Here is a 13,848-nt window from a genome sequence, read left to right on the forward strand (position 1 = left end):
CAAACCTGTCAAGCAAGATTAGATTGTCCCTTCCTTTGTTCAGCATCTGCCTTTATTGCTACACTCGATCAAAAGCTGTGTACAGTTCAAAGTGTGCTGTTTGAGTTCTGAAGAAACTCTTATGCAGGAAATATCTCTGTCCCAGCCAGGATGTTAAGAGATGATGGGAGCTGTGGTCCAGCAATATATGGAGAAAACCAGCCAGGTTGATTCCACCTGCCAATTTCTCCCCTTTTCCTTTGAATTTAGATACTGGGTATTCCGCTCTTGGGGCCGTGTTGGCACAGTCATTGGAAGCAACAAGCTAGAGCAGATGCCATCAAAAGAAGAAGCCATTGAGCACTTCCTGAATCTGTATGAAGAAAAGACGGGCAACTCGTGGCATTCCAAGAATTTCACAAAATATCCCAAAAAATTCTATCCTCTGGAAATAGACTATGGGCAGGTAACTTGGGTGACCCTGTTTTTAAAAAAAGAAAATCACAACTGTATCAAAGATCATGCAAGCAGGAAATACTTAGGATTATTTGGGGAAAGTCCAAACAGCTGGTTTTTAACACAAATGTGCATGTGTGAACTTCCATCTAAAATTAAGCATTTGAGTCGATATAAGACCCACAGCTGTTGAAAGTACCCACACAAAATTTATTTTAAAAATTATTTACTTTTTAAAAAACAGCTTCAGATGTTGCAAGGGCTGTGAGGTCTTCAGACAGCTATGTAATGGGCAGGGGGTATTTATCCTGCCAGGTTGGAAGTAGAAATATCTTGGCAACCATAAGGGCTTGCAACATTCACTGTTGTTGACCTATTGTTAATCCCATGCTATAGAAATATAGCTTTAAAATATATGCTACCAGCAAATATCAATGATTTTGCTATATACAAACAGACAAGAACTACTACTACTACTAATAATAATAATAATATGCAAATGTACCGTATTTTTCGCCCTATAGGACACACTTTTTCCCCTCCAAAAATGAAGGGGAATTGTGTGTGCGTCCTATGGGGCGAATGCAGGCTTTCGCTGAAGCACCGACCCCTCTCGCTCTCCAGGCTTCAGGAAGCTATCCGCAAGCCTTGTGAGCCCGTCGGGCCTGCAGCCCGACGCACGGGGCGCGCTCCGGAGGGCGCCCCGTGCTTTGCGCAGATGTCCACAAGCCTCGCGAGCCCGGTGGGAGTTGCCGCCAGGCTCACAAGGCTTGCAGATAGCAGCCTGTTTTGGGGGCTGGGGGGGGGAATAATTTTTTTTTATTTCCCCCCAAAAAAACGAGGTGCGCCCTATGGGCCAGTGCACCCTATAGGGCGAAAAATACGGTACTAGCTCTGGACTTGAATTTCCCAAGCATTGGGCGGGGGGGGGGGGAGAGATTGCCCAGGATTTTAACTGATTTTATATCTACTGCTTTTTGTATTTTTACTGTTGCTACAATAACTGCCTTTGTTTCTGATGTTTTTGATCTGTTTTATATTTGTTTTATGGTTCTCTTTTGTAGGCTATGTTGGAAATCTAGATTAAGAAAATTGTGGTGTTTTTTAAAAAGGAATCCCTGAATTTTGGGAAATTAATTGGACGCAACTGGAAATCAATCTTATTTCTTTTACAGAAAAAAAAATTATTGAACCAGTTGATTCAAAACACAGTGTTCAGATTTTGCTTTAAATGCTGGGGGGGGGGGAATGCCTGAGCTATAAGATCACTAGAAAACTGCATGAGCATCTTCAACTTGGAGTATTTAATCAGAAACCATTCTTGCTTCAGAATCTCTGCACGTGTAAACAGATATTGGTGGTCTCTCCCCCCCCCCTCCATAGGATGAAGAAGCAGTGAAGAAGCTGACCGTGAGTGCAGGAACCAAATCCAAGCTTCCTAAGGCAGTCCAGGACCTTATCAAGATTATATTTGATGTGGAAAGCATGAAGAAAGCCATGGTGGAATTTGAGGTTACTAAGCATCCTTGGCTTAATCCCTTTGTCGCTCTCCCTTTTGTTCACCATGTGACACAATGGCAGCAGTGCATTCTTAACACTAGGTGTGTTTTCTATGGGGTTCAGTACTCAGTGGTGGCAGCACTCAATAATGAGAAAGTCCCCCACATGAAACTGAGGTGATACAGCACTTACAGCATCTTCAGAATGCGAAGCTCTTAAATAGACTTTTAAACAGATAACTCGTAAAAAAACAAAACAAAAAGTTTATCTGTTCTCTTGGTAGACCATTCTACTTCAAGACATTGAGCTTTTCAATAAGCAATCTCTGAACGTTTTCACATAACAACAAGCCTCACGTTAATTCCTTCCATTTATCTCACTGCCAGATTGACCTCCAGAAGATGCCTTTGGGGAAGCTGAGCAAGAGGCAAATCCAGAGTGCATACTCCATCCTTAATGAGGTGCACCAGGTGAGGATGAAATAAAAGGCACCTTTGGAATGGTTGAGGGAACTCTTGAATTCTTGGCGCTTCTCCCCTCCCAAAAAATTGCACTTCTATTTCCCCCTAAACCTCCCTTTTCATAAAGGTAAGATGAAGAGTCTTTGTTATATAGTGAAAGGGTTGCTCTATTCTCTTTCTCTTGTTTCTTGTTCATCAGAATGGCTGTACCGGAAGGGTGTGATGTGATTATGTGATTATTTCTCAGCTGAGGCGGTACTGAAGCCTTTGAAGTGTATGGCTTGGCATTCCATGGAAGTCAAGCTAGATTGACAGCTTTTATAAACTCCGTTGTTAAATTTTGGGGGGGGGGCTGCGCTGTCAGCTAGTTTGGCCTAATGTTACTGTCGGAAGAGTTCTTCACTGCACACCCAAGAAAGTGACCAGAAATGGGAATTGGGATTGAGCCCAAGTCTGTACTTTGCTCCCTGCTTACTTGTTCAGCATATTACAAAGGAAAATCTTCATGTCCTAAGCAAGCATTTTAAGAGTTCATGCTTGCTGTTTTAAAATAAATGTGAGACAGATTCAAATAAACGTAACTGTCTTTTAGGGTCTGTCTGACCCTATTAACTTGATTCACTATGTGATGGATTTGTGAACAAGACTGAATTGAATTGAAAATAAATGGGAGAGCTGATTTTACGGAAGTGTTGGTTTTCCAGAAAACTTGTTCTTGCTAAAGTTATAAATGTGTGACCTGAGCTAAGCCTAGCTTTTTGTAAGTGAAGTCACTCAGGTACACATATTTGCTGATTTTTATTTTTATTTTTATTTTGTTGCTTTTCCTTTTTATGTAGGCAGTTTCTGATGGTGGCACCGATTCACAGATATTGGATCTTTCCAACCGCTTCTACACTCTGATCCCCCATGACTTTGGGATGAAGAAGCCTCCTCTCTTAAATAATCTAGATTACATTAAGGTATTGATGGGGAACCTCTGGTGCAAATGGCAGCATTTAGTTTTGACAGCTGGCCCTTAAAGCACAGAAATAAAATAAATTGTGTACCAACTCCTAGAGCAGATGGGCAGTCTGCACACTTCAGGCTGATTTCAGGTGGGGTGGAGTAAGGCCCAGAAGGAGGGAAGCATATTAGGGGGCATGAATGGACAGAGGGGGAGACAAAATGGATGGAGCAATGGAAGAGGAGGGGCGAGAGTGAAGTGCCCCTTCACCAGAGGCCCACTGAGCAGAGGACAAAAGAGAGATCATCATAGCACAATAATAATAATAATATATAATGATAATTTATTATTTATACCCAGCCCATCTGGCTGGGTTTCCCCAGCCGCTCTGTGTGGCTCCCAACAGAATATTAAAAAAACAGTAAATCATCAAACATTAAAAGCTTCCCTATGGTGCTGGAGGAGACTCTTGAGAGTCCCATGGACTTCAAGAAGATCAAACCTCTCCATTCTGAAGGAAATCAGCCCTGAGTGCTCACTGGAAGGACAGATTGTGAAGCTGAGGCTCCAGTATTTTGGCCACCTCATGAGAAGAGAAGACTCCCTGGAGAAGACCCTGATGTTGGGAAAGATGGAGGGCACAAGGAGAAGGGGGCGACAGAGGACGAGATGGTTGGATAGTGTTTTCGAGGTTACCAGCATGAGTTTGACCAAACTGCGGGAGGCAGTGGAGGACAGAGGTGCCTGGCGTTCTCTGGTCCATGGGGTCACGAAGAGTCAGACACGACTAAACAACAACAAAACAGGGCTGGCTTCTAATGACTTCTAAAAGTCAGATAGTTTTTTATTTCCTTGACATCTGATGGGAGGGCGTTCCACAGGGTGGGCGCCACTACTGAGAAGGCCCTCTGCCTGGTTCCCTGAATCTCACTTCTCGCAGTGAGGGAACCACCAGAAGGCCCTCGAAGCTCAGTATCCAGGGCTGAGTGGTGGGGGTGGAGATGCTCCTTCAGGTATACTGGGCCGAGGCCATTTACGGCTTTAAAGGTCAGCACCAACACTTTGAATTGTGCTCGGAGAGAGCAGGGTGTTGGAATTGAACCAGAGAGATTTGGGTTCATATCCTTGCTCTGCCTTAAAACTTAGTGGGTGACCAAACACCATCCCTCAGCTTAATCAACCTCATGGATTGTTTTGTGGGGGGAAATGAGTGGAAGGGGAGGAACCATGTTGACAGTTTTAAATCTGGGACAGAAACGTTACTGTTAACAGGAAGTTGGTGCTGACCTTGTATCTGACTTCCTTCGTAGCAATGTGACGTGTAGATCCCCACACAATCTATCGGGATAAGTCCTTAGGCCATGAAATGTCTTTGCTGCCAAGAATAACCACTTCTTCTTGTTTTATCAAGTCCAAAGTGGAGATGTTGGACAATCTGCTTGACATTGAGGTTGCCTACAGCCTACTCAGAAGTGGGGGTCAGGATGGAGATAAAGATCCAATAGATGTGAACTATGAAAAGCTCAAAACAGATATCAAGGTAAGATATTATGGCACAGAAACAAGGCTGTTGTATATCTCAGAAGGGTTGTTTTTCAACACAAGCTGAGGACACCCACCCAGTGTTGACAGGCAGTTTGGATGGCTATAGCTACAAAGCACATTTTTTTATTTGCTTGGAGATACCAGACAAGGGACACAATTTCAACCTGGGTTCAACTTACTCCCAGGGTAAATATGCTTCAAAGACACCTCTAGGGTCAGACCTTCCATCTGTGCCTTGGCTGTCTCTTTCTGAACCCCTATTTAAAAGGAGGTAGGTTTATGAAGAAGAGCCGGACGAGCACCAAAGCCAGATTTCCTGCCTTAGGAAAAGTGGTTCTGTCTGCAGTCTAATCTTTCCCACTCCCTGGGTGCCACTCAGCTGGGCTTTCAGGATCAACCACAGGATACCTCTGAGAAAATGTCCTAACCCATGGATGCTGAACCAGTATTTTTTCTTGTCATTGTCGCCTTTCAAAATAAGGCCAAACCTCCCGGCTCAATAGGAACATGAAATCATTTAAATTGTGCAATACTTTTAATGGCCTCATGTGTTCTTAGCATTCTTTTCGCTTCAAGTTTTCAGTATTTCCCCCCTTTATTTTCCTTCAAAGGTAGTAGATAAAGACTCGGAAGAAGCGAAGATCCTAAAGCAGTATGTTAAGAATACCCATGCAAGCACCCACAACGCGTATGACTTGAAAGTCATGGAGGTAGGTTCTGACTGGGGATGGAAAATAATTGTTTAAATTCAGAACCGGTCATTTTACTTGTTTTCTTGTGTGTTAATTTAGGCATGGTGCTAAGTACCCAACTAACCTTTGTGTAGAATAGTATTCCATATGCAAAAACCTATAGTAAAGGAACACAAGCTCTTCTGTGAGTGAGGCTGTTGCTCACTATATGTGTATATACCCTGGGAACTTGGGGTGAAGGGTGGGAAATAAATACCAGTTGGAATGCCAGTTGCTGGGGTGCAAGAGGAGGTCTTTTGTCTTGCTTGTGGGCTTCATAGACATCTGGGTGCTGGCTGTAGGAGAAGAATGCTGACCTAGAAAATCCAGACAGGACAGTTGTGGTGTTTTGTTTTGTTTTGTTTTGTTTTGTTTTGTTTTGTTTTGTTTTGTTTTGTTTTGTTTTGTTTTGTTTTGTTTTGTTTTGTTTTGTTTTGTTTTGTTGTGTGTTTTTTTGCAGATTAAGGATTGGGGATGGGATGGGCCATGGGATTCAGTCTTCTCTTTTCATATTCTTCTTTCTTGGTCAATAGCCTGTCTGAGATTCCCCAGTCCCAGGTCAGATGAAAACCCAGCCCATGCAGCTGTCTCATTCGTTTTTGGTCAAGTGTTTTTTTTTCCCCTCCCCCCAAAACCAAGTCTAAAGTATGGAAATTCAAACCTTCAAAGCCACCTTAATTCTTAGATGGCTGAAACGAAATGTGGCATCAAGCATTTCCATAACTCAAGCAATCTGGAAGATTTAATTTCCCCAGAGAATCCTGAATTTAACATTTTGTGTATAACTTGTGCTGGCAAGGCCCATGTGTGTGCTGTGTTTGTGGCCTGTTCTGCGTGACATGCTAAGCTGAACATGAGGGCACATGGGCATCTGGGCAGGAACTTGGCAGCCGCTTTGCTCCTCCCTGGTCCTTTCTGCTGCCTTTCAAGGCTTGGCTGAGTGTATCATTCAAATCAGGCTCATAGTTAAGCTCACTACCCATGAACTGTAACCCACAGCAGCAAGGAAAAGCTGGAGCTGTAGTGGTAAACATCAGCCTTGAATGCACAAGGTTCCAAGTCCAATCGCTGGCATCTCCATGTAGGGCTGGGAAAGATCATTGTCTGAAAGAGCTTCTCCCAATCAGCATAGACATTACTGAGCTAGGTGGACCAATGGTCTTTAGTATAAGGCAGCTTGTGAAATGGTTTTTCAGTGATCACATATCTTGATGTATGGTTCGTTCCCTCTTCTCCACCCCTTCCGAAGATTTTCAAGATTGAGCGGGAAGGAGAAGCTCAGCGTTACAGGCCGTTCCAGGAGTTGCACAACCGTCAGTTGCTCTGGCACGGTTCTCGCACAACCAACTACGCTGGCATCTTGTCGCAGGGTCTCCGAATAGCTCCTCCTGAAGCTCCTGTGGTATGTACAAGGCTAGCTTGCTAGTGTATTGCGTGTAGAAACAGAGCTTTTAATCCCTCTCCCCAAAAAATGTACAATAGAAAGAAGGAAGTGTGGCCTGCAACAAAATGTCGCCATGTGGGGAGTTCCTGTTCAACGCCTTCCTCCAGTGGATACTCCCAGATTTCCACTCCCACCTATTTTCAAGGCTTTTTTCTCCCCAACAATCAGTCAGTATTCCGTCAGCTCCTAATCAGTCACCTACTAAGCACGTGTGGTCTGCACTGGGGGTAGCCAGTATGATGTTGCTGAACTGCAATACCTACCTGCCCCAGTCAGCATGGCCCTTGGTCATGGAATTTGTAGCCCAGCAACATATGTGGGGCAGCACATTGCCTCTCCCCGTCCTAAAGGTTCTGAATATATTTTTCCTTTGATTCTGAACTTCTGCAAACTTTGGCATTTCCCCCAAGCCTGCTGATAACTCCTCCTTGCATGGTGACTGGTGCTTTTTGGGCTGCGTAAGCAATGGCCCTGGAAACTGGAACATCAGAAGTAGAGGAACGACTAAACATCTAATCTACTAGTTGTCTGGAGATGTACCATTGGAAACCATATTAATGTGGCTCAGGCTAGCCAAAACAACCTTCAGAAACATTCCATTAAGATAATTGCTCAAGAAGGTATTCCTCTAATACAGCTCAGGATATGAATGTTTTTGCATGTGTCTATGTAAGTAGCATGACTCAGTCTGCTAAAGTGGAGAGAGAATGAGGCATACTAGTCAAACTGTCATGTAGCGCCCAAGTAATTTTGTGTAAGCCTGCTTTTTCCCCTACATTCAGAATTCTGGCAAGATGTACGCATTATTTTATTTCAAAACCATTTCTGCCCTGCCTTTCAAGGTCCAAGGTCGCTAAAGCTTTTACAGCCAATGATAATATCTAGCTTTTCAAAATGTTGTTATCCTTTCGTTCCACTTAAAGCACCCAAGGCAGCAAAGAGTAGAGAAATGAACATAAAAGCAGCCCATGAGAAAAGCACAAAAAAGCAAGAAATACAGCAAATACATCCCACATAACAGGCTCCTTTAAAAAGTGCAAGTATCCAAGGGAGTCAAGTGGACATACTAATAACATTTAAGCAATACTAATATGAAGCATAGTAGGAAGAATTTAAAGACAGCTCCCTATACATTAGAATTCAGAGTTGGAAGTCTACTCCAGCCTGCCCCAATCTGGTACCCTCACAGCTGTTTTAGACTACAGCTGCCTCAGTCCCAACCAGTAGTCAGGGAAGAGAAGGTGTTGTGGTTCAAGGCATCTGGAGGGTACCAAGTTGGGGAAAGTGGTTCTGCTCATTTTGCCTAATTGGAGGACTGCAAGAGACCGAAAGGCTACCCTTTGCAGTCCAGACCACGGACCAGAGGCCCAAACAACTAAATCAAGCAAGTGGGGTCGGATGCCACACAGGTGAGTGCAAAAGGAAACAAAACAAAATGGTAAAACTGCTGTCAAAGATGATCTGGAAGAAAATCATTTCTTGCCTTCCAGTGTGGGAAATCTTGTCAGATGCCCAGGAACGAGCTACATGTCCACAGATCTGAAGCCAGGTCCATTCCTGGTAGAGCTTTCACATTTCTAATAATAATTATTATTATTATTATTATTATTATTATTATTATTATTATTGATTATTTATTCCCCAGCCACTCTGGGCTGCATCCAATAAAAGATTAAAAATACATTAAAACATCAGACATTAAACAGGGCTGCCTTCAGATGTTTTCTAAACATCAGATAGTTGTTTGTTTCTTTGACATCTGGGGGGAGGCCGTTCCACAGGGCAGGCATCACTACCGAGAAGGCCCTCTGCCTGGTTCTCTGTAACTTTGCTTCTCGCAGTGAGGGAAAGCCCTCAGCGCTGGACCTCAGTGTCCGGGCAGAACGATGGGGGTGGAGACACTCCTTCAGGTATAATATCCATATATTTTTAACTAGGTTTCACAAAACAGGAAGTTGCAGTCTGTGCTCAATTCCTCTGTTTTCTCACTAGACTTTTCTAATGAGTTGATTTCTGGCTGTTAAACTTCTGCCGTTCTTTTCCTTCTAGACTGGCTACATGTTTGGTAAAGGTATCTACTTTGCTGATATGGTGTCCAAGAGTGCCAACTATTGTCACACCTCTCAGACTGACCCGATTGGCTTAATCTTGCTGGGAGAAGTTGCCCTTGGAAATATGTAAGTTGAGTGTGTTTAGAGTACTTTTGCACCATGTACGATGATGCAACTCCTCACTTCAAAGTATCTTAAATCCAAATTTGGAACTTGACTGATTTTTAAGAACCCTTTCACCAAGTTGATTATTTGCAAAGTATAAATGCTTGTGCTGCAATCATCAAATGGCAGGCTTTAAATCACGGTGAGTCTTATTAAAGGGTTGCATTCTGAAGTGGTGAAATTGTGCATCAGCTGAATCTGCGAACCACTGTTACAAACTGAAAAGGAAAGGCTTTTTCTTCAAATGTATTTGATGTACTGCTCCAAGTTCTCTTCTCTGTTTGCTAGGTATGAGCTGAAGAATGCATCCCACATAACCAAGCTGCCAAAAGGAAAACATAGTGTCAAAGGTAAAACCCCGTTGGAAATGCTGCTACAAATGGGGAATCAAAGACTGCAAGCAAATTTGCCATAATAGCCAAGGCTGGCCCTGGGCTTTTGGTCAAATTCCTTCAAACTTGTTGGGAAAAGATCTGCAAACTGTTTGGTGACTTCTGTAGTTATTTTAGGTCAATCTAAGATGCTTTCGAGACCCAAAAATATATTTACTGACAATTTTAGCTGAATAGCAAATTATAAGAGTGGAAATTCTAATGCATCGACGCCAACATGATGCACTGCATATATCCTCAAAGCTGGATATGAGAGATCTGGGTTGAAATCCCTTGCTCTGTCACAGAGCTCACTAAGTAGTTCTTATGAGGAAATGTGGCCTTGAGATGCAGAAGATTCCCCCATCTCTGGTATATGTAAATAGAAACCCATTTAACAAAAAGCTTGGATCTAGTGGCTATCTAGTAGAACTGGATTGGCTGGATATCTAATAATATCCTGTTGTAAATCTTTGTGAGCAGTAACAAAGGATTGGATCCAGACTTGAAATCAATAGGGCAAGTGACTTGTCTCATTGATTTCAGTGGGAAGTATGTGGGAACTTGTACATAAAGTTCCTATCCCACCTTGCTAGTGCTCATGAAGCAGTCAGGGCTGCTTTGCAACAATCTAAAATCACAATTTAATGAAACTATAAAGAATCCCACAATAAATTCACAATAAAAAAAATCATTTGCAGCACAATCCTAGCCATGTCTTCTCAGAAGTAAGCCATATTCAGTTGAATGTGACATACTTCCAGGGAACCAGGATTAGGATTGCAGCCTTAGTCTGGATTTAACAGGTAGTGCTTTTCCCAGTTTCACCTGAGCAAAGTACTATATATAGATTTCTTGACACCAAAGAAACGAGTGAAAATTAGTCACGGTTCAGGTAAGTTCAAAGTCGCTTAATGCATATGTGCATCTATCAGCTGCAATTTTGTTTGCTTTCCCTCCTATATAGGCTTGGGCAAAACGGCACCAGATCCCACAGCCACTACCTCTCTCAATGGCGTAGAAGTTCCTTTAGGCAATGGAATACCATCAGGAGTTAGCAATACCTGTCTTCTGTATAACGAGTATCCTTTGAAGAGTATTTTTCTAGGATTGTGGAATCATAGAGTTGGAAGGGACAAGAAAGTGAGTCTAGTTTAGCCCCCTGCCAGTGCGGGAAATCCATTCCTACAGCATCCCTGATAGGGGATAATCATGGCCACAGAGCAGAGCTGGCCTGCCTGCCAATGGCTGCTTCCAGACAATTGAATGCCACCATCAGTAAGGGATACTGACCTTCTAACATCAGTATGAGACTGAGTGTGAGTAACTTTATTCTGCAATTTGAAAAGCATGGCACCCAAAGCCCTTGATTTCCACAGGAGTCATGAAGCAAAACGGGAGTGAGGAGCACCCTCTCTTTCCACTAGTACTTAAGATTTTTTAAAAACCTGTTCTCAGTGGGTGTGCTTTGATTGCCCTCCAAGCTTGTCAGGGGCTACTGGGTGCAGGAGCGGGGTGTTTGATCAGTTGCACACTGATGTATTGGCGTTCTCTTCCTGGAAGAGATAGGGGCCTTGTTCCTTCAGCCTTCACTTGACGGACAAGTATCGGCTCTACATGGAGCTCCTCCTGGTGACAGTTCAAAAGCTACAGTCATACCTCAAGTTGAATGTGCTTCGGGTTGAGCGCATTCGAGTTGCGCTCCACTGCGTTACTTCCGGGTTTCACCACTCACGCATGCACAGATGCTCAAAATGATGTCACGCACATGTGCAGAAGCGGCGAAACGTGACCCGCGCAGACGCAACGTCGTGTCCTGCGTTCCATTTGGGATGCAAACAGTGCTCCAGAACGGATCCCGTTCGCATCCCGAGGTACCACTGTAAAAAGCCAGCATCCTTTAGGATCCTAAGAAAACTGTTGTGGGCCGACAATAGTTGGTTCCTCTAGTTTACTATTGTCTACACTGAGGAGCTCTCTGGGGTTTGAATCCTTTAAATTAGTTGGGAGTTGGGTAATAAGGACCATAAAGCATCAGTGCTCCAGCAGCTATGATATCTGCTAGTTTGTATTCAGGCCCATTACAGATTGTTTTGATCTTTACTAGTGGAAATCTCCTGGCCCAGCTTATTTAAGGGAATGCTTCTCTCCCCACTCCAATCCCAAACTATAAAAATATTTAGGAGTGATGCTTCTCTGATCCCCATCCTTCAGTTTTATGTCAACCTGGAGTGAAACATCCTCGGCTATGGTGCCCCTTTATGGAGGCTGACTAGACCTTTTCTCTCCTATAGTATCCATGTAAGTTTTTTCTGGTAAAACTCATCTGTATTGCCAGACTTTGGGGGGTTGTTGCAATCTCCAGTGAGGTTTCTAATTATTTTAATTTTCAGATGAAATGTTTTTTTATTGTATATTTTGTATTCTTAAGTGTGTGCCACTTTGTGTGCTCTGATCAATATGACAGACAACATACATGAAAAAACTTTGTCTCCAAGAGGAGGGACAGAAGCCACCTATCGGGGGCTCCTTTATGAAATTTTAGAAGAATCCAAACAGTGGTTGGTTGGTTGGTTGGTTGGTTGGTTGGTGTGTGTGTGTGTGTGTGCGCGCACGCGCCCCAGAATGTGGCTGCATGGAAGAAACCAGTAACAAAGGTAAGTAAGAATGGTTTTCCCCATTGGCGCTGCAAACATTTCAGCATCCACCCTGCATTGATGTCCTTCACAAAACATTTTTTAAAGAAAAAGTCTTAACTCATTGTTTCCTTCAGATATATTGTCTACGATACTGCTCAGGTTAATCTGAAGTACCTGCTAAAACTGAAGTTCAACTATAAGACATCCCTCTGGTGAACAAGTATTTTGGAAGACATGTTAAAGGATTTAATAACGCAAAACCCTTTTGAAATATCGAAGTGTTTACTCCCATTGCTGAGATGCAAGAAATAAGTTGCAGGGCTTTGCTGAATCTAAGTTTCGTCAGTCAGCTTAGTAAGACTTCCCCTCCCCCTCCCCCCCATACATGTGCAAAAACACATGAAACTGAGTACTGTACTATGAAAAATGTTTGGGTTTTTTTCTCTCTCCTCCCCAGCTCCTTCTTTTTTGGCCAATTCTAGTATGAAGGCCATTCTGTGACTTTTAACCGACAGACCAAAAACAAAATAGCCACACAAACACACCTTTGATTTTCGTCTTTTGTAAGTGAGGCAGGGAGGAGGAGCTTAGAATTGTTTATAAATCTTTTTTTGTTTTGGTTTTTTTTACAAAATACCTTCCTTAGTTTTGATTATGAATAAATGTTAAACGTGTTTATTTTGAAGTAAAAATAAAAACTAATTTCATACTAAAAATTTAAAGCTTCAGTTGCTTTTTGTGCAATCCTGTGATTGACCAGGGCTAATGCCTCTGTAAATTAGCCATGATTCTATCCTTAACCAGTAGCAGTCAGTAGCACAACAGCAGCTGTAGAAACGAAAGCCAATGTGATTGTGCTGCCTGCAACTTCAGTCAATGACAGTAATAATAGTTGATCAGTTGTATTCTCTCCCCCCCCCCCCAACCAGCTTTCTTCTAACAGAATTGAAGGTAGTATTGCACGGCATTCCCAGGTGGTCAGTCCAGGCACTGATGAGGCCCCGGTGATCTTGTCTACACCAAAGGTGGCTGCTTTGTGCGGCTTCCAATTGATGTGTGTCAACACCCAACTCCAGTACTGTACTCCCAATACCCCTTCCACCATCCACTTACCAGGCAGTCAGAAAGACAACACCTCTCCTTGCCCAAGCTGCCATGAAACCAGAACCTCCACAGAGCAACCATTTGACCATGTATCCATAGCAGCTTTCTAGTCATGCAGAGCCTTGCCATATCCACCCATTGCATACATGGGAGACTTTCTACCCTAATCAGTCCTGAATGGTAGTTCAGTCTTTGGATTCCAAGATGTTTGATTCCTAGGGCTAAGGAGGACACCAAAACATATAAGCCTGCAAATTCAGCATATTAGCCAGTGACTGGTCTGTGGACCAGTAGCCTCACTTGAGTAGCAGATTGCTCATCTTACCCATACAATGCAGTCTTGTAAAGTGTGCACATAGGAACAAATTTTTCATTAGGATACGTGCCAGTGTCTGCTGGCTTATTATCCCAGGTTATTATACAGGGTGATTCATATTGAAGTATAGTTTCCAGATG

At 43.1% G+C, this 13,848-nt stretch overlaps 1 protein-coding gene across 1 annotated transcript in view; it reads left to right on the top strand.

Moving 5' to 3' along the window:
• PARP1 (poly(ADP-ribose) polymerase 1) overlaps positions 1-13,004 on the top strand; it is a 36,111-nt gene extending 23,107 nt beyond the window's left edge. The window contains exons 13-23 of the mRNA XM_081854152.1: positions 250-445; positions 1,819-1,947; positions 2,322-2,405; positions 3,236-3,358; positions 4,754-4,882; positions 5,499-5,597; positions 6,868-7,020; positions 9,112-9,239; positions 9,567-9,628; positions 10,617-10,731; positions 12,423-13,004. Of these exons, the coding sequence (XP_081710278.1) occupies positions 250-445; positions 1,819-1,947; positions 2,322-2,405; positions 3,236-3,358; positions 4,754-4,882; positions 5,499-5,597; positions 6,868-7,020; positions 9,112-9,239; positions 9,567-9,628; positions 10,617-10,731; positions 12,423-12,504 (1,300 nt within the window). The 3' untranslated portion in view covers positions 12,505-13,004. The remainder of the gene's footprint in view (positions 1-249; positions 446-1,818; positions 1,948-2,321; positions 2,406-3,235; positions 3,359-4,753; positions 4,883-5,498; positions 5,598-6,867; positions 7,021-9,111; positions 9,240-9,566; positions 9,629-10,616; positions 10,732-12,422) is intronic.
• The last annotated feature ends 844 nt before the right edge of the window (positions 13,005-13,848 follow it).

The sequence above is a fragment of the Podarcis erhardii genome (genome assembly GCF_964252035.2).
Source record: "Podarcis erhardii genome assembly, chromosome: 3".
Classification (NCBI taxonomy): Eukaryota; Metazoa; Chordata; class Lepidosauria; order Squamata; family Lacertidae; genus Podarcis; species Podarcis erhardii.